Source organism: Zingiber officinale, chromosome 5A (assembly GCF_018446385.1).
Source record: "Zingiber officinale cultivar Zhangliang chromosome 5A, Zo_v1.1, whole genome shotgun sequence".
Lineage (NCBI taxonomy): Eukaryota > Viridiplantae > Streptophyta > Magnoliopsida > Zingiberales > Zingiberaceae > Zingiber > Zingiber officinale.
In genome coordinates, this window is record NC_055994.1 from 95,999,166 (window position 1) to 96,023,234 (window position 24,069).

The following is a 24,069-nucleotide window of genomic DNA, read 5'->3' on the forward strand; positions in this document are numbered from 1 at the left end:
CTAACTAAATTTTCTTGATGTAGAGGCAATCAAGAAAGCCGCATAAGTAAATATATAACCTATGGAAAAATGGGTTAATCCAACTGATCTTGCTTGCATAATGGAAAGAGCCACTGACTTATCTCTTCATCGAATCAAATTAGCCGTAGGTATACGTTCATGAGCCCATTCTAAAGTTTCAATCAATTCCTGTCAATATCCACACCAAGAAATTAAGAACATAAATTTAGTAGCCCAAATAAGATGTCCAAACAAGAACATCTAAGTCCATACAGATAGACTATTCATACGAAAAGGATTATATCCATTGATAAATTGTGAATAGTTTAATCATAAATAATCTCTTAACCACTTTATCAAATAGGTAGAAGATTCATTAAATTGTGAAATGTTACCTTGCCATAATGTGATATGTTTCCAATGTCAATAAAAAGTAGCCCATCCAATGATATTTAACATCCATAAAATTGGCAAATTAAAAGCGTCCCAAATAGAAATATCACAAGTATTGCCATGCCTGAGCCTGTCATAAGGAAAATTATAACCAAAATCTTTTTTTATCTAGTATTAGCTTGGAACCATGTGCATTTAAAGTACTTTTTACTAAATTTTTTACTAAAATCAATGTAGTTGCCTGCAAACCTAGAGCAATATCATGATCAACCAAAAAATCCTCAGGACTTATTGTTAAGAAGAATGAATTATTATTCTCATTAAGTGCATTGCCCTCGGGAAAAAAATCTCTTCCATTTTCTAATGACACTATTGTAAACTTGGATCTTTTTTCTCAACAACTATTGTATTGTAAACTTGGCTGTCAATCTTTGTACTAAGTTATAAATGATGGATCGAAAGCGCTAGAGGGGGGGGGGTGAATAGCGCTCGTGGCTATTTTATTTTTCGAAATCCGTAAATCGTACGTGAAACTAATAGAGTAATGAGCAGCAGAATAAAGACAGTCAAACACAGAGACACAGGGAATTACTTCGTTCGGAGCCTAAGGCGACTCCTACTCGAAGGCCCGCGATCCTTGATTGCTTCCGGTGGGCAACAACTATAATATCGTGAATAAGTACAAGGAAATAAGTACAACTGGAATTGAAATAATACCGACAACAAAATAATAACTGAAGCTTTAGGTCGTCGGCGACTGTAACGGCACTTTAGAGTCGTTTCTTGAGCAACACACAGCAGAAGGAAGGCTTGTTAAATCGTTGTCCTTGAAGCTGCACCTCAACCCTCTTTTTATATGACATTCAGGGCGCCTGGATCCTTTCCGGGCGCTTGGAGTGTGACGTGGCCAACCAACCAGGATGCTCCACGTGGCGAAGTCGCAGCAGGGATAAAGTTTGGTCCCGGGCGCCCGGACCACCTTTTTCCAGCAGGTTCCTCACCTGCAAAACAAGGTTAGTCCGAGCAAAATCCCCTGCAAGACAGTGTTAGAATCTGATAAAACATAGTAAGGAATAACTGACAGTCTTCGGACTGTCCGAGTCTGACTTCGGATTTTCGGCCGGAAACCCTAGGTCGACCCGACGCCTACTGTTCCCTCTACGGGGAACGCGTCCTCACCTACTCCCCTCAGGAGAGATTACCTGACGCCAGTCCAATCCTCCAGACCGACTGGACTTTCCGCCTAGGGTTACCACCCCCTAGGACCTAAGGTTACCGCCCCTTAGGGTTTTTCTCCACCTAGGGTTACCGCCCCCTAGGACCTAAGGTTTCCTCTCCTTAGGGTTTTCCTCCACCTAGGGTTACCGCCCCCTAGGACCTAAGGTTATCGCCCCTTAGGGTTTTCCTCCACCTAGGGTTACCGCCCCCTAGGACCTAAGGTTACCACCCCTTAGGATTTTCCTCCACCTAGGGTTACCGCCCCCTAGGACCTAAGGTTACCGCCCCTTAGGGTTTTCCTCCACCTAGGGTTACCGCCCCCTAGGACCTAAGGTTACCACCCCTTAGGATTTTCCCTTTGCCTAACCGCAGCTAGGACTTTCCTGAAACACTTATTCAAACATGTTAGATCACACACTAACTTAACTTTGAATCCTTTGCCATTATCAAAACTAAGGTTCGATCGTCGGATGCTTCCCGCACTAACAATCTCCCCCTTTTTGATAATGGCAACCGAAATTCAATGTTAAGTAAAAAATATGCAGTTATGTATAAACACAAGAACCAAGATAAGCGTGATAGCCAGATAAACATAGCTCCCCCTTAATATAAGTTATTCTCTTTGAATTTTTTTTACTAATAGCCAATAGCTCCCCCTTAATACAAGTTCCCTTTAGAATATTTCTTTGAATTTCTCTACTTGAATTTCTCTACTCTCCCCCTTTGCCATATATCAAAAATGAGCCGGTTTTGAAAATTTTAACTTTTCAAGACGGAATTTAGCAGAAAATAATTTAACTTAGGCAAGGAGCAAGTGAAGGGCAACACCTTTTGCTTGAAGAGATATAGAAAAAAAAGGTGCACTTTTTAACTTAGTGTATTTTGAGGAGTTTCCAAAATTTTCACAGAAAAATTTTCAAAACACAATTTCCAACTTCAGAAATTTTCCGGGAAAAAGAAAAAAATATTCAGGTTTTTAAAGAAAATTTCCAAGGAAAATTTTCAACTTAAAGAAGTTAATTGCAGCTTAAAAAATTTTCAAAATAGAGGACACTTGAATGTTTTAAGTTTGAAAAAGTTTTTTTTTTTTTTTGAAAAGCTGCTTAAGAGGAACGAATTTCAAAGATACTTAAGGCAAAGGAGAAGCGATAACCTTAGTGTTTAATAGTTTATAAATTTTGTTTTAGTAAGGTATCAGATCCCTAAGCATGAGTCAAGATTTGGTTTTGATCAGGTATCAGAGCCCTTAAGTACAAGTTGTCCTAAGGTCCAAGCAAGAGTCAAGATTTGATTTTGATCAGGTATTAGAGCCCTTAAGTACAAGCATGCTTAAACTTTAATATTGCCTCTAGAGAACATCTTGCCAATTAGCTAAGTTTAGAAAATAAGTTAACTAAGTTTAGAGAAAACTTAATTAAGTACTTAGCTTTGAAAACCTTTAGCTTATAGAGGAGTTATAATTTGAAGGTCAGGTCATAAATAATTTTTAGAGCTAAAAAATAGCTTGAATTTTCGAAGATATGCCAAAAATAGTTTTTTAATTTTGATGTCAAGTCAAAATTTTTAAAGAAAAACTAATTTTAAAACCGACTCAAAATCACTCCCCCTTAATTAATACCTTAATAAATTTTTGAGTTCAGGAGTTCAAGCATGAGAGGTTAAAAAATTATTTTCCTAATTTTCCATCTCACTCGTTCTAGATTAACAAGCATGTTTAGCATATGAGTGGGTGTGAGATGGAGTTTACTTTAATTTACAACATTGAAAATCTCAGTTAGAATTCCAAATAGGTGACCATTATTTTGAAAAATTAATTGAGTTTAGAATTTCAAAGAATTTAATAACTTCTGAAAAGGGTTTTGAAATTAATTTTTCAGAGGATATTTCAAATGATTTTTCAAATAGATTTTGAAATGATTTTGAAAAGATTTTTCAAATAAATTTTTTAAAAGAATTTTAAAAGATTTTGAAATGATTTTGAAATAATTTTGAAATTGAGTTTAAAAGATTTTTCAAATAATTTTGAAATAAATTTTGAAATTGAGTTTAAAATATTTTTGAAATAATTTTGAATTGAGTTTAAAAGATTTTTGAAATAATTTTGAAATAATTTTGAAATTGAGTTTAAAAGATTTTTGAAATAATTTTGAAATTGAGTTTAAAAGATTTTTGAAATAATTTTGAATTAATTTTGAAATTGAGTTTAAAAGATTTTTGAAATAATTTTGAAAAGATTTTTCAAGTAATTTTTAAAAGAATTTTGAAATTAAGTTTTAAAGATTTTGAACTGATTTTGAAAAGATTTTTCAAATAATTTTTAAAAGAATTTTGAAATTAAGTTTTAAAGATTTTGAACTGATTTTGAAAAGATTTTTCAAATAATTTTGAAATGAAGTTTTAAAAGATTTTGAAAAGATTATAAAGAATTTTGAATAACTATCAGTTTGAATTTTTAAAATTCCTTAGTCATCTCACCCATCTAAATTTTCAATCAGAGAATTCTATAATTGTTGTGAGATGAATTATGGTTGAATTTAAGGGTCTGGTTTAGCTTTGTGTTAGATTCAGGTTTAGTTTTGGGTTCAACAAGTAAGCATTCTTTGGATAAACTTCTGGGCTATGGTGAGTCACAAGGTACTCATTAAAGTAATCATGCCTTCGAGGTTTTCCAAATAGTCCTACCCATTGAACTTAATACTAAACCTTGGTCTAACTAGTTAGGATCCATTTAAGGGTAGCTTCGGTCAGTTCCACTTGGCCAAATACACCAGGTCGAAGCCATATATTCCTAGACATGCGATGCCCAAGCTTCCCTAACTTACTATCATCCAAAAATTTCACCAGTACCATGGGTCAAGTTAAACCTAGCCCATTTTTTCTAACCTTAATTACCCTGCCGGGTAGTCTACTCTTGTTTACCCATTTCGGGTAGATTAGTTAGGGGTGCCAGCTTTTCTGGACCCTCCTTCTATTTTGAATTTTTGAATTAATTTCGAATAATTAATTTTGAATTTTGAATAATTAATTTCGAATTTTGAATTTTAGAATTTTAGTTATTAATTTCGAATTTGAATTTTAGTAATTAATTTCGAATTTAAATTTTTGAATTTTAGTTATTAATTTCGAATTTGAATTTTAGAATTTTAGTTATTAATTTCGAATTTTGAATTTAATTTTGAATTTTGAATTTTAGTAATTAATTTCGAATTTTGAATTTTAATAATTAATAATAAATTTCGAATTTTTAATTGAATTTTTAATTTTTAATTTAATTTTGAATATTAATTTGAATTATGTTCTTAATATTGTTTTTCTATTAGCTCCCCCTGGATCATAGCCTCGATATGGTCTATCAAGGTAATAGACTTGATCCTTGGGGACCCAATAGTGACTATTTCCAACTTGATTAACCAAGTTAGATTTTGGCACCCATGCTTGGACAATTTTTCTATTAACTAGCGATAAATATGATTTGTATTTTGTTTTAGTTTTAAATCCAAGTCCAGTTCTGTTGTAAACGGCTCGCTGTTTTCCAAGAATCAGATCCAGATTCTTGGAGCCCAAGGTGAACCGTTCCAATGTGTCCTTGAGTTCTTTAATGTGAGCTTTCAAATTGGAATTCTCTTCCTCAAGTTGTTGGACTTGAGTTGAACTTCCAGTTTGAACTGACTCAGTTAAAGAGCTCGAGTCAGTCGCTTCCTTAAGGACCGTTACCTCCTTTTGGAGCGACTTAACCCGGACGTTGGATTTAGCCAACTTTTTTACTAAGTAAGGTAATAATTCATGCAAGTTATCTAATTGAAATTCTGCGAGTAGTGAACTTACAGTCGGTTTTGGTCCTTCGGAAACGAATGCAGATTCGTGGCTTCGATCAGACTCAGTCTCGGATTCGCTCTCGATTTCTGACTCATACTCGGACTCAGTTTCCGCCACGGTTGCTTGTACTGGTAGAGCGAGGAAGCTCGTCGGTTCTTCTTCGTCGGACCCGGATTCATCTGATGACTCGGACCATGTTGCCTTCAGTGCTTTCTTCGTCTTACTTGTTCCTGCAAATAACGCAACACCTTCCTCGGCCGGAATAGTATTAGTCTGCTCAAATAATTTATTTATTAAAACATTCTTACCTATTTTCGTATCAAGAATACCTTCGTGTAGCTCAATCAGATTCTCCCACAGCTCCTTAGCGCTTGAAAATGGGCCGGCGCGATTCAACTCCTTATTCGTTAAACCACATTGAAGTGTATACGTTGCTTTTGCGTTTGCTTCTACATTTTTGATAAGGTTTGCGTCCCAGTTCTCGTACGGTAGTGGCTTGCCGGCGCTGCCAGTTGGCAGTTGAAGCCCGGTTTTGACGATCATCCAGACTTCAAAGTGGGTCTGGAGATACGCCTCCATCCGACCCTTCCAATCTCCAAAATTATCTCCGGAGAAGAGCGGTGGGCGAGCAGTGTTGTAGCCTTCTTGATGGGTCATCTTAGAAAGACAATCTCGCAAAATAAACACAATAAAACTTGTTCCAAGACTTAGTCTTGGATTAGTAATGCGGGAGAGAGATAAAAAATAGTAATTCAGGAATTTTGAGAGAAAAAAATGATAAAATATTATTAAAATATTATTAAAAAAAATATTACTACAAATTTTTGAAAATGCAATATTTTGTTAATTCCAACCAATGGTGAAAAGATGAAAATTAATTTTTCAAAAACAGTTTTGGAGGGAAAAAACGAAAGGCGTAAGGTTATATTTTTAACCTATATAAACGACAAAGCCACGAAAAATGCTTGAATGGTGGTTGCACCAATTCAAAGCGACCCCGCTCTGATACCAATTGATGGATCGAAAGCGCTAGAGGGGGGGTGAATAGCGCTCGTGGCTATTTCGTTTTTCGAAATCCGTAAATCGTACGTGAAACTAATAGAGTAATGAGCAGCGGAATAAAGACAGTCAAATACAGAGACACAGGGAATTACTTCGTTTGGAGCCTAAGGCGACTCCTACTCGAAGGCCCGCGATCCTTGATCGCTTCCGGTGGGCAACAACTATAATATCGTGAATAAGTACAAGGAAATAAGTACAACTGGAATTGAAATAATACCGACAACAAAATAATAACTGAAGCTTTAGGTCGTCGGCGACTGTAACGGCACTTTAGAGTCGTTTCTTGAGCAGCACACAGCAGAAGGAAGGCTTGTTAAATCGTTGTCCTTGAAGCTGCACCTCAACCCTCTTTTTATATGACATTCAGGGCGCCTGGATCCTTTCCGGACGCCTGGAGTGTGACGTGGCCAACCAACCAGGATGCTCCACGTGGCGAAGTCACGGCAGGGATAAAGTTTGGTCCCGGGCGCCCGGACCTGTCCCGGGCGCCCGGACCACCTTTTTCCAGCAGGTTCCTCACCTGCAAAACAAGGTTAGTCCGAGCAAAATCCCCTGCAAGACAGTGTTAGAATCTGATAAAACATAGTAAGGAATAACTGACAGTCTTCGGACTGTCCGAGTCTGACTTCGGATTTTCGGCCGGAAACCCTAGGTCGACCCGACGCCTACTGTTCCCTCTACGGGGAACGCGTCCTCACCTACTCCCCTCAGGAGAGATTACCTGACGCCAGTCTGATCCTCCAGACCGACTGGACTTTCCGCCTAGGGTTACCACCCCCTAGGACCTAAGATTACCGCCCCTTAGGGTTTTTCTCCACCTAGGGTTACCGCCCCCTAGGACCTAAGGTTTCCTCTCCTTAGGGTTTTCCTCCACCTAGGGTTACCGCCCCCTAGGACCTAAGGTTACTGCCCCTTAGGGTTTTCCTCCACCTAGGGTTACCGCCCCCTAGGACCTAAGGTTACCACCCCTTAGGATTTTCCTCCACCTAGGGTTACCGCCCCCTAGGACCTAAGGTTATCGCCCCTTAGGGTTTTCCTCCACCTAGGGTTACTGCCCCGTAGGACCTAAGGTTATCGCCCCTTAGGGTTTTCCTCCACCTAGGGTTACCGCCCCCTAGGACCTAAGTGTTGGTTGCTACTCGGAAAGCCTAGAGGTTCCACTGTACAAAAATTTTGTACAAAGGTCTGAACCTTTTCCTAGCTACCATGTGTTCTTTTAAATTAAATTTTGGATCGCCTGCGGAACTTAACACATTTGATCCAAAACTTAATCTATTTGTTCTTTTAGGTTTTGACTTGGATCTCCTGCGGAACTTAACACGTTCGACCCAAGTCACCTTAAGTTATTAATTCCATTAAATATTAATTTCCATAATCGGTTCCCAGTACTGACGTGGCGAGGCACATGGCCTTCTTGGATATGGGAGCAACCACCACCGACTAGACAAAACCTTTTATAGAAAGCTAATATTTAATTTCTAAAATAACTTTAGGTTAACCGAAAAGAACAATCAAATCACAAGGAAAAGAAAAACAAAAGAACACTATATCGAAAACAAATTCGAAACTCTAGAATCGTATGCCTCTTGTATTTAGTATTATTTCCAAAAATAACTAGTATGATGCGGAAAGGAAAAATTACTAGTTATACCTTCTAAAAAGACCTCTTGATCTTCTACCGTATTCATCTTCTAACCTCGGACGTTGTGTGGGCAACGATCTTCCGAGATGAGAACCATCAAGCACCTTCTTCTTCCTTGCAAGTTTCGGCCACCACAATTCTCCAAGAGAAGTAGAGGTCCGGCCACCACCACCAAGCTCCAAGGGATGCAAGAAACAAAACCACCTTTCTCTCCTTCTTCTCCTAGCTAGAACCGGCCACCATCAAGAGCTCCAAGAGAGGTTGCCGCCGGCCATAAGAAGAAGAGAAGAGGAAGAAGCTAGGGCCGGCCACCAAGGAGGAAAAGAGAGGAGAAGAATAATAGAGTTGATCACCCGTGAAGGCACCTCTACCCCCTCTTTTATAATCCTTGGTCTTGACAAATAAGAAAATTTTAATAAAAAATTCCTTAATTCTTTTGTCATAAAAAAGAAAAATTATTTTAATTAAAAAACAATTTTCTTCTTTTAATAATAATGGCCGGCCACTTCTAATTTCCCAAAACAAGGAAAATTTAATTCACACAAGAATTAAAACTTCCTAATTTGTTTCTGGAAATTTATAAAAATTTCTCCAATAATTTTTATCCCTTCATGATTGGTTAATAAAAAGGAAATTTTATAAATTAAAATTCTTCTTTTAAACATGTGGATAATTTCTAAAAGGAAAGTTATCTCTAAAAATTAAAATCTCTTTTCAATCTACAAATAAGGAAAGATATCAAATCTTTTCTTAATCTTTTGTAGAAACTAATAAAAGAGAATATTTAATTTTTAAACTTCTCTTTTAAATTATTATCATGGTTAAAAAGGAAAGTTTTTCTTAAAAATAAAATCTCCTTTCAATCTACAAATAAGGAAAGATTTCAAATCTTTTCTTAATCTTTTGTAGAAAGCTTTAAAAGGAAAGATTTAATTTTTAAACTCTCTTTTAAAACTATGATATAAGAAAAATTCCTTTTTAATATGATGCGGCCGGCCACCTAAGATTGGGCTCCAAGCTATTGGTCGGCCACCTTAAGGCTCAACCTTTAGGCTTGGCCGGCCCTAAGCTTGAGCTTCAAGCTTGGCTTGGCCGACCCCTATTGGTTGGGAAAGAAGGTGGGTATGTGGTGGGTATAAATCTCTATATACAAGAGGCTACGATAGGGACCGAGAGGAGAAATTGGTTTTGGTCTCCCGATGAAATTAGGCTTCCCGTGTTCGCCCCGAACACACAACTTAACTTCATCAATAATAATTCATTCCACTAAAGAATTATTATTGAACTACCGTACCAATCCCAAATTATATTTTTGGGCTCCTTCTTATTATGAGTGTGTTAGTCTCCCTGTGTTTAAGATAATGAATGTCCACTAATTAAATGAGTTACTGACAACTCACTTAATTAATATTCTAGTCCAAGAGTAGTACCACTCAACCTTATCGTCATGTCGGACTAAGTCCACCTGCAGGGTTTAACATGACAATCCTTATGAGCTCCTCTTGGGGTCATTCTCAACCTAGATTACTAGGACATAGATTCCTTCTATAATCAACAACACACACTATAAGTGATATCATTTCCCAACTTATCGGACTTATTGATTTATCGAACTAAATCTCACCCATTGATAAATTAAAGAAATAAATATCAAATATATGTGCTTGTTATTATATTAGGATTAAGAGCACACACTTCCATAATAACTGAGGTCTTTGTTTCTTTATAAAGTCAGTATAAAAGAAACGACCTCTAATGGTCCTACTCAATACACTCTAAGTGTACTAGTGTAATTATATAGTTAAGATAAACTAATACCTAATTACACTACGACCTTCCAATGGTTTGTTCCTTTCCATTATGGTCGTGAGTTACTGTTTATAATTTATAAGGTACTGATAACATGATCCTCTATGTGTGACACCACACACCATGTTATCTACAATATAAATTAATTGAACAACTACATATATCATAAATGTAGACATTTGACCAATGTGATTCTTATTTCTAGATAAATGTTTATACCAAAAGCTAGGCTTTTAGTATACACTCTAACACTAAGGTTATCGCCCCTTAGGGTTTTCCTCCACCTAGGGTTACCGCCCCCTAGGACCTAAGGTTATCGCCCCTTAGGATTTTCCCTTTGCCTAACCGCAGCTAGGACTTTCTTGAAACACTTATTCAAATATGTTAGATCACACACTAACTTAACTTTGAATCCTTTGCCATTATCAAAACTAAGGTTCGATCGTCGGATGTTTCCCGCACCAACAATAAATAGGTCAAAATAATGTGTTTAATTGGATCAAAGCTATGGAATTTAGAAAGTTTTTTCAATGGTCATATATGATATGATTTATTTAATTGTAATATAAATTTGCTAAATTGTTTTTTTTTAGATAAGTCATCAATTTTTGATAAATGAATAATGGTAAAAAAAAAATCAAAATGTATCCTTTTTCTCAAATCAAAGATATATATATTTTTATTTTTAAATCAAAATGTCTCCCACCCATCAGCCCTTATAAAATAATAAAATTGTCATCTTTGCAAAATAATAAAGTTATCCGATGTATGTTTCTTACATGCATTAAATTAAGTGTCAAATCTTTGTTACATGTATTAAATATGGTGTTAGACAGATTTGACATGTTTAAAAATATTTATGTTACAATAACTATAATTTTATAATTATTACCATCTAAATTTTTATTTATATTAGGATATTAACATATCTAGTTATAGTAGGTAAAATTTATAGTTGTTGCAATATATATTTGATCTTGTTCAATAATATTCATGTTGTAGTAAATATAAATTTTAGTTGCTATAATAATTATAATAACTATAAAATTGTAGTTGTTATAATCAGAATTTATCTTGTCCATACAATTGGTTAATCAGACTGTTTATATAACTAGCTAATGGAATGAGAGAATAGAAGATAATAATATGGGAATTCTATATTTTAAAAATAGTTAATAATAATACGGGAGTGAGTTACTGATGGATTATAAATAAAAAACGAGCACTTGATGCTTAAGAAAAAAATGACTTTTGATTTATGCCCATAAGTTTTTGAAGCTGGTCATTTTGTTTGAAGAATTTGTTCCTTTTGGCACAATTGGGCCTGGTTCCAGAATTTAAGGAGCCCAATTCAGCCCATAAAATTAACACCTACATCGTAATCGATAGCCCCAGTACCGAACCGTCCTTCCGACTTCCTCTTCCGTTTTGTTTTTATCTTCGTCTCGTAAATCCCTAAAAATGTCCTAAACTATAAAACTTCGCCCCAGTCTCCTCTCTCTCTCTCTCTCTCTCTCTGTCGCACTTCATCGCCGATCTGAGGCGAGCAACCAGCGATTCGAAACCCTAACCATTGTCCGTGACGCTAGCCATGGCGGCGCAGTCAGTTAACAACCTCTACGAGACGGCTTCGCAGCCGGACACCGGCGGCGACGCCTACACTTTCCTCGAGTTCAACACCCAGGACGACTTCGACGAGTACCCGGCGTTCCAAGAGCTCTCGCAGCCTTCCCGATCACCCGCTTGGCCGCATCCCTCCCCGCAGCCCGAGCCCGCGCCGGAGTCCCCCGCCTCCGATCTGCAGGCTTCTGAGCCCGCCCTATCGCCTTCCGTCTCGACGCCCCACAGCGCTCCTTCCTCGTCCTCCAAGGGCAGGGGTGCCGCTGGCGGCCAGACGACTGCCCCGGCGGTTGATACCCTAGCGGCTGGGATGGGCGCGCTCAACTTCGAGGAGACTGGAGATGAGGGTTACGAGTTTGGCAAGGGGAATTTTACGGAGCACGCGTGCAAGTATTGTGGGGTGCAGAATCCGGCGTGTGTCGTGAGGTGCAACATTCCGACGTGCAGGAAGTGGTTCTGCAACTCGAGGGGGAACACCTCCGGTTCTCATATCGTGAACCATCTGGTTAGTGCCCAGATAGTAATGCTTTACTTTTCTTTATTTAACAGGCCACACTTTGGATAACTGTTGCGGGGAGAAACCAACTGTATTTTTCTCCCTCATTGAGTTTTTTTTTCCATGTTAATCTTTACTTGAATTTTCCTCATTACCTCTCAAGTGATACGTAATCTAACCATTTATTTGAGAATGCCTTTCTTTCTTTTTTGTTGGAAACACGAGGGCCCATCGGCATTACATGTTAAGTACGTCTACATCCAATTAATCTAATTTGAGGGGTTCACCCTTCTTTCTATAATAATTTTTGTTTTGTTTTAGGCATGCAATATGCACTCCTGTAATCAGTAAATTTTAAGTTCATTCACCTTATACAAGCGTTCCTTTTCTTTTGTTCTTTTGTTTTTCATTGTTAATTGTTCTCTTCAATTCATTCATTAATTTTTATCTGCAACATCCTGTACTTTCCCTACTACATAGCCGGATAATTGCAGTATAATTGCTATAAATAATTTCCCATCAATGCAAATGTTATATGACTTTATTTTGAGAGTTTCTATGGTCTTTATTTAAGTCCCTTCCAAATAACTTTGTTGTTTCCTTTATTTGGAAAAGTAGAAATTTTCTGATGCTAATAGATTTAGTCATGGAAATGTAAAAAATAGTGTATCTAGGAAGCTAAGATTTATGGAACAGGTCTACTTTATAATTTAGTAGTCATTACCAATGGTGAAAGGCTGTATCAATGTGACAATGAATCTTGTGCATGTCAAGGTTATATTCATCTGCAAAATTAAACCCATATATATATATATATATATATATATATATATATATATTACCAACCATATTTGTCATCGAGTGACTAATGGCTGCACTGTTGGATATTGGATGGTGCATAGTTGAAACACACTACACACTGTGCATGTAAGGAACTTTGATGATTGATCGGATTAATTATTTTTGTGGAAAATTAGAATGCCACTTAATTGTTATTGTGAATTTTGTGAGTGTGTTGCCTAGTCTACCTAGTGCAATAAATCTAAACTTTAAAAAAGGTCAAAAATTCAAGATGCTTAGCTGCTTTTATGTGTCACTTTTGGGATGAACCTTCTCCAGTTCATGGAAGTTTTATTTTGTCGGATCTGGTTGCCCAAATAAAGTGAGTTTTTTGTCCATAGATAGGCGAGGCATGGAACGTGGTAGATTCTCTCTTTTTTTTTTTTTTTTTTGTTTTCTGTAGTTGTCACTAGTCATTTTGTATTTGTTCATATTGAAGTTTGTACCATAGGTTTATTAAGGTGCTCAAGTGGGCATTCATGAAAGGATTTTGACTATATTGAGGCATTCGAGTGGAAGAATTTGCAAATGAATTCCATAGTGTGTGCATAGATGATTACTGAGATGATAATATGAAAAGCATTTTGATAGATGTACAGGAAGGGTGTTGTTTTGGGAAAAGTCGATTCTTTTTTGTAAGTGATTTTAGTTCTGATAACTGCTCAGAATAATCATCTTTATGTTGCATGTGATGATTTGGCCTGTAGGTCGAATTTAGTACCGTATTGCATTCTATGGGTAAGCCTTGGCAGGCAACTGTAAAAATTTTGAGCAAAGCACCCATTTAATTTTCATTCTTGGTGGCATGCTAATTTTGTTTTTTGAGTTCCTTTTACCTATTCTGTATTTTTACCTCCCTCAACTTTTTTGCCTATATCTACATGTGTTTTATGTCTTCCAAAGCTGGCTAAGTCTCTTGAAACCAATCCCCCTCCAGATCAATTAATGTTGTTACTGTTTTTAGGTGGTATTTACATTTGTCATGCAACATTTAACCATATGCTATTTGTACCTTGTTTGTTTATAAAGGATCAACATGTTGTTTGAGAAACTGCAATTATTTCTTTTGTTAGATTACTATTATAGAGTGAGATCCTGTTTATACTAGTTACATTTTGGATATGTGGATTGATATTTACTGGTTACATATTAATTGATTTTAGGTGCGAGCAAAGCACAAGGAAGTTTGTCTCCACAAGGACAGTCCCTTGGGAGAAACTATTCTTGAATGCTATAATTGTGGTTGCCGGAATGTTTTTCTTCTTGGATTTATTTCTGCTACAACGGAAAGTGTTGTTGTTCTCTTGTGCAGAGAACCATGTTTGAATGTCAATGCATTAAAGGACATGAATTGGGATCTTAGTCAGTGGTGTCCCCTTATAGATGATAGATGTTTTCTACCATGGCTCGTTAAGGTTTGCTACTTTCACTTACATTCTGTAGTGGTTCTTCATGTCCATGTCACTTACTCTGGTTATTTTTACCAGGTGCCTTCTGAACAGGAACAACTGAGAGCACGCCAAATAAGTGCTCAACAAATTAACAAACTTGAAGAGCTATGGAAGACAAACCCTGATGCTTCTTTAGAAGATCTTGAGAAACCTGGAGTTGATGATGAGCCGCAGCCTGTTTCATTGAAGTATGAAGATGCATACCAGGTTAGCTTCTGTCCGGAGGTTAATTGTTTGCTGGGTGTCTTTAGCTTAATCTGTATTGGGGCTTCTAATCTGTAGGGTCGATTTAGTGTACTTATTTTATTTTATTTTTTTCCCTGGTTTGCCAGTACCAAAATGTATTTGCTCCACTGATAAAGCTTGAAGCTGACTATGATAAGGTATGTGAACTTGCTTTAATTTACAGTTTAAACAGTTTTATTAAATTAGATGAAATTGATCTTCTTCCAACTAACATATATGCTAAGTAATTATAATTAGGTGTTTTTATTCCTTCTTACCACTCTTATTTGATAGCATGAATATTCTGACCAATTTGACTTAATGTTTGAAGATCTTCTGGTTAATATATCTGTGGCTATGCACATAGGCATTCACACTAATAAGATATTTCTAACTAATTCATGCAACTTTAGTTGTTTCTGATGGTTGTCTTCAAGCTATGTTAGTCCCAAGTTTTAATTGTTTCTCCAATCGCTTAGGGCATCCGCATTGGTTTGAACGTTAATATATGCCACATCTTCAAATAACATGTCACGTACCTATTATATGAACACCTTCCTTTTATTAACACACACATTCATTTAACATTAACATTGTTTATTTGTGGGTCCCACTATCCATTTATTCATTTTTATTTTTTATATCCAAAATTTATTTTCTTATTTTTTTTTATATAAAATCCGCTCATTAACCACGTTCAAAGAATTGAACATTGTTAATGTGTGAGTGTTATAACATTCATCCATATTGGTTTGTAACACTATTTAGATGTCATAACACTCATATATTAACACCAATGTGGGTGCTCTAATAAATATGCTCACTTTTTGCTTGATTATGTTAATGACTTGCAATATTTGTATTTGTGTAGATGATGAAAGAATCACAAAGCAAAGACAATGTTAGCGTACGCTGGGATGTTGGCCTTAATAAGAAGCGTGTAGCCTACTTTGTCTTTCCTAAGGTTGTCTCAAGTTATTTATATTTCACTGTTAATTGACAAATTGTTTTAATGTCATTTACTGTGTTTTTCTCTATTGCCAATCCTTAACTGAATTTATTATAATGTTATCATAGGAAGACAATGAACTCAGGCTTGTTCCTGGAGATGAGTTACGTCTGCGATACTCCGGTGACACAGCTCATCCTGCGTGGCAATCTGTTGGACATGTGGTATGCTAGTAATTTATATACATGAATTATGAAATAGATGATATGCATGAGTTCAAGTTTTTTACTATTTGCGGTCAAATTCATTGACTCAAATGAACACATTTCTATCACTATTACTGGGTCATTCAAAATTGTTCAGTTTTTTATGTTTTCTATGTTGATTAAGCTACCCCAAATGGTTTGGGACTATAACAGTTTGTTGTTGTTGTATGCAGATTAAGCTAACTGCCCAAGAAGAGGTTGCACTTGAACTTCGTGCGAGCCAGGTTTAAACAAATTACTTCTTTTATTAGATTCTCTTTTGCTGGGAGAAACATGCTAATACCATCTTTATTTTTGCCAGGGAGTCCCTGTTGATTTGAGTCATGGCTTTAGTGTGGACTTTGTCTGGAAAAGTACTAGCTTTGACCGAATGCAAGGAGCTATGAAGACTTTTGCAGTGGATGAGACAAGTGTCAGTGGGTAAGTTTTATTTTAGTGTATGTTACAATTTACTTTATTGATCTCATTTTAATAATGTTGGAATATTGTTCCTCGGTAATGTACAAATAGTTCATGAATTACCTGTAAAAGTACCCACTTATTCACAGTGTTAGAGAAGATGTAATGCTTACATGCTATTTTTGTTTTGCAAAGCTATTTTTGACCTTTTCTCCCTTTGTTTTTTGTGTCTGAACTTTTATCATTACCTTGTTGTACAGATACATATATCATCCCCTAAATAAGATATAATGCTTAGATACAATTCCTGTTTGAAGAACTATCTCCAAACCTTTTTCTTGATTCTATATATATATATCTATTTGAGTGAGTCACAGCCTTATTAATGGGCAATGCAATTAAAATTATCTATTTCCTTCTTATGCAGATACATATATCATCACCTTTTGGGTCATGAAGTTGAACAACAAATAGTTCGAAATACTCTACCTCGGCGGTTTGGTGCTCCTGGGCTTCCTGAATTAAATGCATCCCAGGTAAATTAAACTACCATTTTCTTTATTTATTCATCCAATGAAATTTCAACTCAAAGGAGAGAGAAAGAATGATAAATTAATCATTGAATAGTTGCTGGTCTCCCTTTGTGTCCTCTTTTTTCTTTCTTCCACCTCGCCCCCCTCCACTTGGCTTATGCCAACAACCACTACTTCATGATGACACACATTATGTCAGTTGGCTCTGATACCATCTCGTTTTGGTTAGCAACTGACCTACCGGCAAGGAATAAGATTTTAATCCTTATACTGCTAGAGGGGTCAATTGAGTCATTCCACAAATTGTAAGATGAAATGTAATATTTGCTGATTTTTCAGGTTAAAGCAACTAGCTAGAAATGTTAGTAAGTAGTAGATTTGTTTTGAACATGGGAGGATACTGTTTTCTCTTACGCAACAGTGCCAATAGGGATATGAGCAGTTTCTTGTTAATGTGTTGGTTTATAGAAGTAAGCAGTTCTTAGGAAGCTCTTGTGGCAAAATTCTCCGTACTATGTACTGCATTTAGAAATAAGTATATTTCTCAGTTCAATAAATAGTTGTACGATTAAAAAATATGGTGTTTTCTTTATTGGTTTAGTTTACAGATGGCATTTTTTGTTTTGTTTGACGATTTCTGATAGCCATTAGAAAGTTAATCAAATTATTTGACAAGGGAAACTTCTGAGATTGCTGTGGCACTTGGAGGCATGAAATACTTATTTTGGTGTATTAGCCATAAGCATTTCAGTCCTATTTGGTGATCCTGAAAAGACCCATAAGCATTCTGGTAGCTTTTATGATAATGCTACACTTTTTCCCTTAACTGTAGGGAACTGTGCAATGTAAATGCCTTTCTACCATGGAACTCATTTGTAACTTAGTTCTAGAGTTTGTTGTACAGTACCACAATTGCGTATTTATTTATTTATTTTTTTTTTTTCAGTTATAGGATTTGATATCTTCATTTTGCATTATGATCTATGTTGAGATTAGCTGATCCCACCCAGTGGATAAGACTTGGTTGTTGCTGTTTATCGATGTTGCAATTTTCCCTTGTTTCTTGTCACATTTTGTTTAAATGCTTCCTTCCTTGGACAGGTTTTTGCCGTTAAGAGTGTCCTTCAGAAACCAATAAGTTTGATACAGGGCCCACCTGGTACAGGAAAGACTGTTACTTCTGCAGCAATTGTATATCATATGGCTAAACAAGGACAAGGACAGGTAAATGAATATGTTTAACGTGTTGTTTATGCTAGGAGCAAATTTAGAATTCATTTTGTTTTAGGTCTTAGTATGTGCTCCAAGTAATGTGGCTGTTGACCAACTGGCAGATAAGATAAGTTCCACGGGTTTGAAGGTATGAAAATTCATTCTTCTTCACACCATATCTTGACATACATGTTTTCAGGAAAATCTAGTTTAATTTTCATTACATTTTTTACAATAGATCCGAGTTTAAATTTCTGCTGTGCTGTCTATGTATCTTGTTTCCCATCACTAATATTGGTTCTTTACCTCTAGGCCTCAAGGGTGATATTGTAGGTTCCATGCTTTGCAATTAGAATTTTTTGTGGTTCTCCAGAACTTGGATGTAGTGCTAAATATGTAAGAGTTCGCGTTACAGGGTCCGACTGTAACGCCTCAGCAAAGACCGCTACATCTCCATGAGAACTTGGGTGTAGTGTTAAATATGTAAGAGTTCTCACACTATAGGTTGGATAAGAATAAATATGATAGGAAAACTAATAATCTAAGATTTGGAACATGGAACATAGAAACTCTCATTGGTAAATCAATGGAGGTAGTAGATATGATGATTACGAGAAGAATTAGTATTTTGTGTGTACAAGAGACAAAATCGGCAGACGAGAAAACAAAGATGATAGAGAACTCGGGTTTTAAGTTATGGTACATTGGAAAGAGTAAAGCAAGAAATGGAGCGGGTATTATTGTAGATAGTTTGTTAAAGGATGAAGTTGTAGGAGTATTTATAAAAGGGGATAGAATTATAACCCTTAAGATAATAGTGGCGAAAGAAACTATGAACATAATTAGCGTATATGCACCATAGGTAGGATTAGATGAAGCTACCAAATCAAGGTTTTGGGAGGATTTAGATGAAATATTACAAAATATTTTACCAAATGAAATGATTTTAATAGGAGGTGATCTAAATGAGCATGTCGGAGTGAAAAATGAGGAATATGAGAGAGTACATGAGAGTTATGGGTTTGTAACGAGGAATGAGGAAGAGAAATTAATATTAGATTTTACGATAACATATGACGTTATATTAGTTAATACGTTTTTTTAAGAAAAGAAACATTTAGTTATATTCAAAAGTGAGAGTAATAAATCGTAAATTGACTTTCTTATGGTTAGGAAGAAAGAAAGATTTGTAAAGATTGCAAAGTCATCCCTGGAGAAAGCTTAACTACCCAACATAGGTTAGTAGTGTTGGATATACGCCTCAAACATAGTATCAATAGAAAGAAAATATATACAATTCCTAAAATTAAGTGGTGGAAGTTAAAGGATGGGAAGCAAAATATATTTAAGGAGAAGGTAGAAGTACAAGCATTAGATGAAATATACGATGAGTCTAATACAACATGGGATAAGATGATATCAAAGTTGAAAATAGTAGCCAAGAGTGTACTCGGTGAGTCAAAGAGACATGTACCACTAAGTAAAGAATCTTGGTGGTGGAATGAGAAAGTACAAGAGAAAGTGAAGGAAAAACGAATAACTTATAAGAAATTATATATTTGTAAGAACGAGGAAAACTTAAAAAATATACAATAGCCAAGAAAGAAGCTAAGAAAGTAATGAGTGAATCAAAAAATAAAACTTTTGAACGATTATTAGCCAAATAAAACTTTTGGCTAACAAGAGATCTTAGCCAAATCAAATGGATGAAAGATGAATGTAATAGGGTATTAGTAAACGATAGAGAAATAAAAGAGCGGTGGAAGAGGTATTTTCATCAACTTTTTAATGAAAGTTTAGGTGACCATAGAAATTTTAATTTTTATCATAGAATTCAAATTTCAGAAGTAAAACAAACTTTAAATGAGATGCACAATGGAAAATGCGTTGGACTAGATGATATTCCGATAGAGGTATGGAAGTGCTTAGGGAAACAAGGTATTGAATGACTTACAAAATTATTTAACATGATATTGAAAACGAAAAAAATGCCTGATCAATGGAGGATAAGTACTCTAGTTCCCTTATATAAGAACAAGGGAGATGTACAAAATTGTGCAAACAATAGAGGTATTAAACTAATGAGTCATACTATAAAACTTTGGGAAAAAGTAATAGAAAAAAGATTAAGGAAAGAGACCACAGTGACAAAAAATCAATTTGGATTCATGCCTGGAAGGTCGACAATAGAAGCTATACTTCTTAGATAATTAATTGAAAAATATCGGGAGCAAAAACAAGATCTACACATGATATTCATCGACTTAGAAAAAGCTTATGATAAAGCCCCACGAGAAATTATATGGAGAATTTTAGAAAAGAGAGGTGTTAGCGTAACATATATTGAACTAATTAACGACCAGAGTAAAGACTTCAGGCGGAGTAACTGAAGCATTTCCAATAAAGATAGGGTTACATCAAAGATCGGCTCTAAGCCCCTATTTTTTTACACTAATTATGGACGAATTCACTGCGCACATTCAAGACACAGTACCGGTGTATGTTGTTTGCAGATGATATTATTTTGGTAGATGAAATACGTAAAGGAGTAAATATTAAACTAGAATCTTGGAGGGAAACACTAGAAGGGAAAGGTTTTAATTTTAGTAGATTAAAAACAGAATATATGGAATTTAAGTTTAACAATATTAGAAGTAATGAAACAATCGTTAAGATAGGAGAGGACGAGTTGCTCGGAACCGAGAGATTTAAATATTTAGGATCATTTTTGCAAAATAATGGAGGGATTGAGAGAGATGTCTTATATAGAATACAAGCAGGATGAATGAAATGGAGGGAGCGTCGAGTGTTTTATGTGATCGTAAAATATCTCTTAAACTTAAAGGTAAGTTCTATAAAACCGCAGTTAGACCTGCTATGTTATATGGAGCTGAATGTTAGACTATGACTCGAGCACATGAACAGAAGATGAGAGTTGCAGAGATGAGGATGTTAAGGTGGATGTGTGGACATACGAGGATGGACAAAATAAGAAATGAGAGCATTAGAGAGAAAGTCGGAGTTGCATCTATTGAGGAAAAACTCCGAGAGACACGTTTAAAATGATACGGACATGTACTTAGACGACCAATAAATGCTCCAGTTAGGTGATGTGAAACTATGATAAACATGCATATCAAACGAGGAAGAGGAAGACCAAAAAAGACTTTGTTAGCAACAATAAAACAAGATAAAATTTATTTAAATATAGATGATGATATAATAGGAGATAGAGCTCAATGACGTAAAATGATTCATATAGCCGACCCCACCTAGTGGGAAAATGCTTGGTTGTTGTTGTTGTCTGCATCTTGACCATAGTATGTGTGGAGCTAAACATCTGTGGCAAAAGGTGATAATGCTCACCCCAAGTGACTAGTATCATTGACCCTCCAGTTAGATACATGCATATAAATCACTGAGGGCTTCTCCCAGAAACAGTAGCTCATGGGGTGGGGTGGGTCATGTGGGGACAAGATGGAACATATCTTCTAAATATAAAGCCCATCACAAATTCTGGTGCTAAACATGATTATGAAGATGCATGTGTTTTTCATTAGAAGATTATTGTTCTATTTCTGTGCAACATAGTATATGAAAGAATATGGGTGAGATTTATACAATTGTTTACTAGAAGTATTTTATTTTGTAGATTATCTTATTAACGTTAATAAGTAATCACAATCTAACCACTTTGCCTATTTGACAATGCGAAAGAAAGATAATATGTGAGAAACATAGTGTGCGATACATTCACTTGTCTCTTCCCATATTTTTCATGGTCATATGTTTTGTCATCGTCATTTGGCAGGCCCTCGTGCAGAGCCTCGTTTAATAGTTAATCTGCTATTTGACTGATCTCTCTTGGACTTAATTAAGACTAGCAAGGTTCTAAAATTTGTTAGGCGCTAGTCGGACGGCAGACCAGCGTCTAGGCCGTCTAGGCGGGGACTAGGCGCTGTTAGGCGGATTCCTCGGTATCCCTTGATTTATGTGGATTGTGGACAATGTCATATCTAAATCTGAATGTTGTCTTAAACAATTTCATAGCAATGGAGATCTAACTATGTATGTTGAAATAAATGCATACTTTCCAATACCAAAAAATAAAAAAACTAGAAAAGAAAACTAACCGTTTTGTGCAAAGGAAATATAATAGACTCAGTAAATACAAGCAAAAGAAACAGTTGAACAGTAGAGCATGCAGTTAGTCATAATCATGTAGTAAACAGTAGAACATTTATCCAACTCGAATTTTAAAACTTTGCTATAAGCTAAAACAACTTTAGTGGTGGAAAACATTAGAAAATAGTAGCAAGAGTTCAATTCAAGATTACATCATTATGAACCACTAAGCAAAATATAATTGTTAAATAACATAAGTCACGGCTTAACAAAATGAGTTCAAAATTACACAATTAATAATATCTCATAGACTTATATTTATTCTACTTCTTCATAATTTTCAATAACTTATTCTTCATCAGATACAAACTCAATATCATTATTGTGATCCTTCTCTTCTTCTTCAGATGCAAAATCATCTTCATGAAGTTCTCTCTCTAGAGCTTCTTCGGGGTTGTAGATTTTTATCTACTCCACTTGCTTCATCAATCATTTGCCAAGTGAGCTCGGAATCTAGTTCAATTTCATCATCTTCCCCACCATACACAATCCAACCTTGTGCATTTAAAGCATCTTTTGCAAGAAGGACATCGACATTCCTTTCTTTTTCTTTTTTTTTTTTTTTATTTGTTCAACAATCTAGCATTAAATTGGACAAATACTAGAGTATTCAACCTGTTGACATCCAACCTATTTATTTTCTTTGTATGAATCTAAAAAAAAAGAGAAAGTAAATATTATAGTTAGTACATGAATATAAACTTTAAAAATTATTGCTACTTTAATTAAAAACTGAAAGTTTAAAACTTACTCCTTCAAATGTACTCCAATTTCTTTCACACCCATATGAACTTGTAGTTAATGAAAGTATCCTCAATGCCACTTTTAGCAAGTTGGGTGTATGAGCACTGTATGCACTCCACCATGCACATGGATCAAATGTATCATCATTTTTTTCACATGCTTTTGTTGCCAATGCTTTTCCAAATAACCTAGTCTTATCTCTATATTTTGCAAATTCCTTATTAATAATTGTATTTTGTAGATCTAATTCATTGGCATGCAAAATTTCCATGCATTTAAAAATCCCCGTCGCGACCTCCTTATGAAGAGCAGTAGAACTATCTTTATAGTAAAAATATGGATTCAACAAAAAGGCAGTAGTATGCAATGATGTATCAAGTCCGTCCTTCATTTTTGATTGATTTAATAATGACTATGATAGGCTGATAATTTGATTTCACGTTGTTCAAGGCCACCTTGATATCTTCTTTAGCTTGAAGAAGCTCTCTATATAGAAACTCCATTGATGACTTTCTATCTCCATCTACCAATCGAAGAACTCTTACTAAAGGAGTAAATATTTTCAAACAAAGTGTCTCATCATTCCAAAAACTCATGCTCATCATTATAGAGTAAGCCAATTTCTCTTTGTTTGTTTTTGACCATTTACATTTCTCCCACATATCACTAGTTTTTTTTCAATCAAACTTTGCAATGTGAGAAAATTTGATGCAAACCTGGTAACTCCTGGTCGGACTATGCCTTTCTTCTTCGTGAAACTTCTCATCAATGATAAAATTTTATGGTGAGCATAGATGGAAATGGTAAAAGACTTGGCTTGCTTAATAACCTTTTTATATCGTGGAAGCTTGTCAATACTTTCAAGCATGAGATTCACGATGTGAGTTGCACATGAATTCCAAAAGATTCCAGGTCGCTTTTCTCTCATCAATTTCGCTGCAGCCATATTATTGGAGACAATATATTATTGGTGACATTGTCTGTTACAAACAATATTCTGAGCTCCTACTTGTTCAACACACTTGTTAACATACTCAAACAAGTTCAGCTGTATGTGCCTCATATGAAGACTCCTTAGATTCTAAAAATGTAGTACTTAGCTTGCAATTAACACATATATTTAAGATGCTTTCTATCACTCCATGCATCTGTCATGATCGAGCACCCATTCTTTGCCCATTCTTCTTCATGTTTCTTTAGCAATTGCTT

General features: G+C 35.6%; 1 protein-coding gene and 1 pseudogene across 1 annotated transcript in view; one reads left to right on the plus strand and one right to left on the minus strand.

Moving 5' to 3' along the window:
- On the minus strand, positions 1-11,533 carry LOC121979813 (annotated as a pseudogene).
- Positions 11,377-24,069, plus strand: part of LOC121981111 (regulator of nonsense transcripts 1 homolog) — a 23,674-nt gene continuing 10,981 nt past the window's right edge. Inside the window, exons 1-11 of the mRNA XM_042533469.1 lie at positions 11,377-12,065; positions 14,060-14,311; positions 14,384-14,554; positions 14,680-14,730; positions 15,444-15,536; positions 15,650-15,745; positions 15,961-16,011; positions 16,089-16,207; positions 16,614-16,722; positions 17,821-17,943; positions 18,008-18,079. Coding sequence (XP_042389403.1) covers positions 11,532-12,065; positions 14,060-14,311; positions 14,384-14,554; positions 14,680-14,730; positions 15,444-15,536; positions 15,650-15,745; positions 15,961-16,011; positions 16,089-16,207; positions 16,614-16,722; positions 17,821-17,943; positions 18,008-18,079 — 1,671 coding nt within the window. The 5' untranslated portion in view covers positions 11,377-11,531. The remainder of the gene's footprint in view (positions 12,066-14,059; positions 14,312-14,383; positions 14,555-14,679; positions 14,731-15,443; positions 15,537-15,649; positions 15,746-15,960; positions 16,012-16,088; positions 16,208-16,613; positions 16,723-17,820; positions 17,944-18,007; positions 18,080-24,069) is intronic.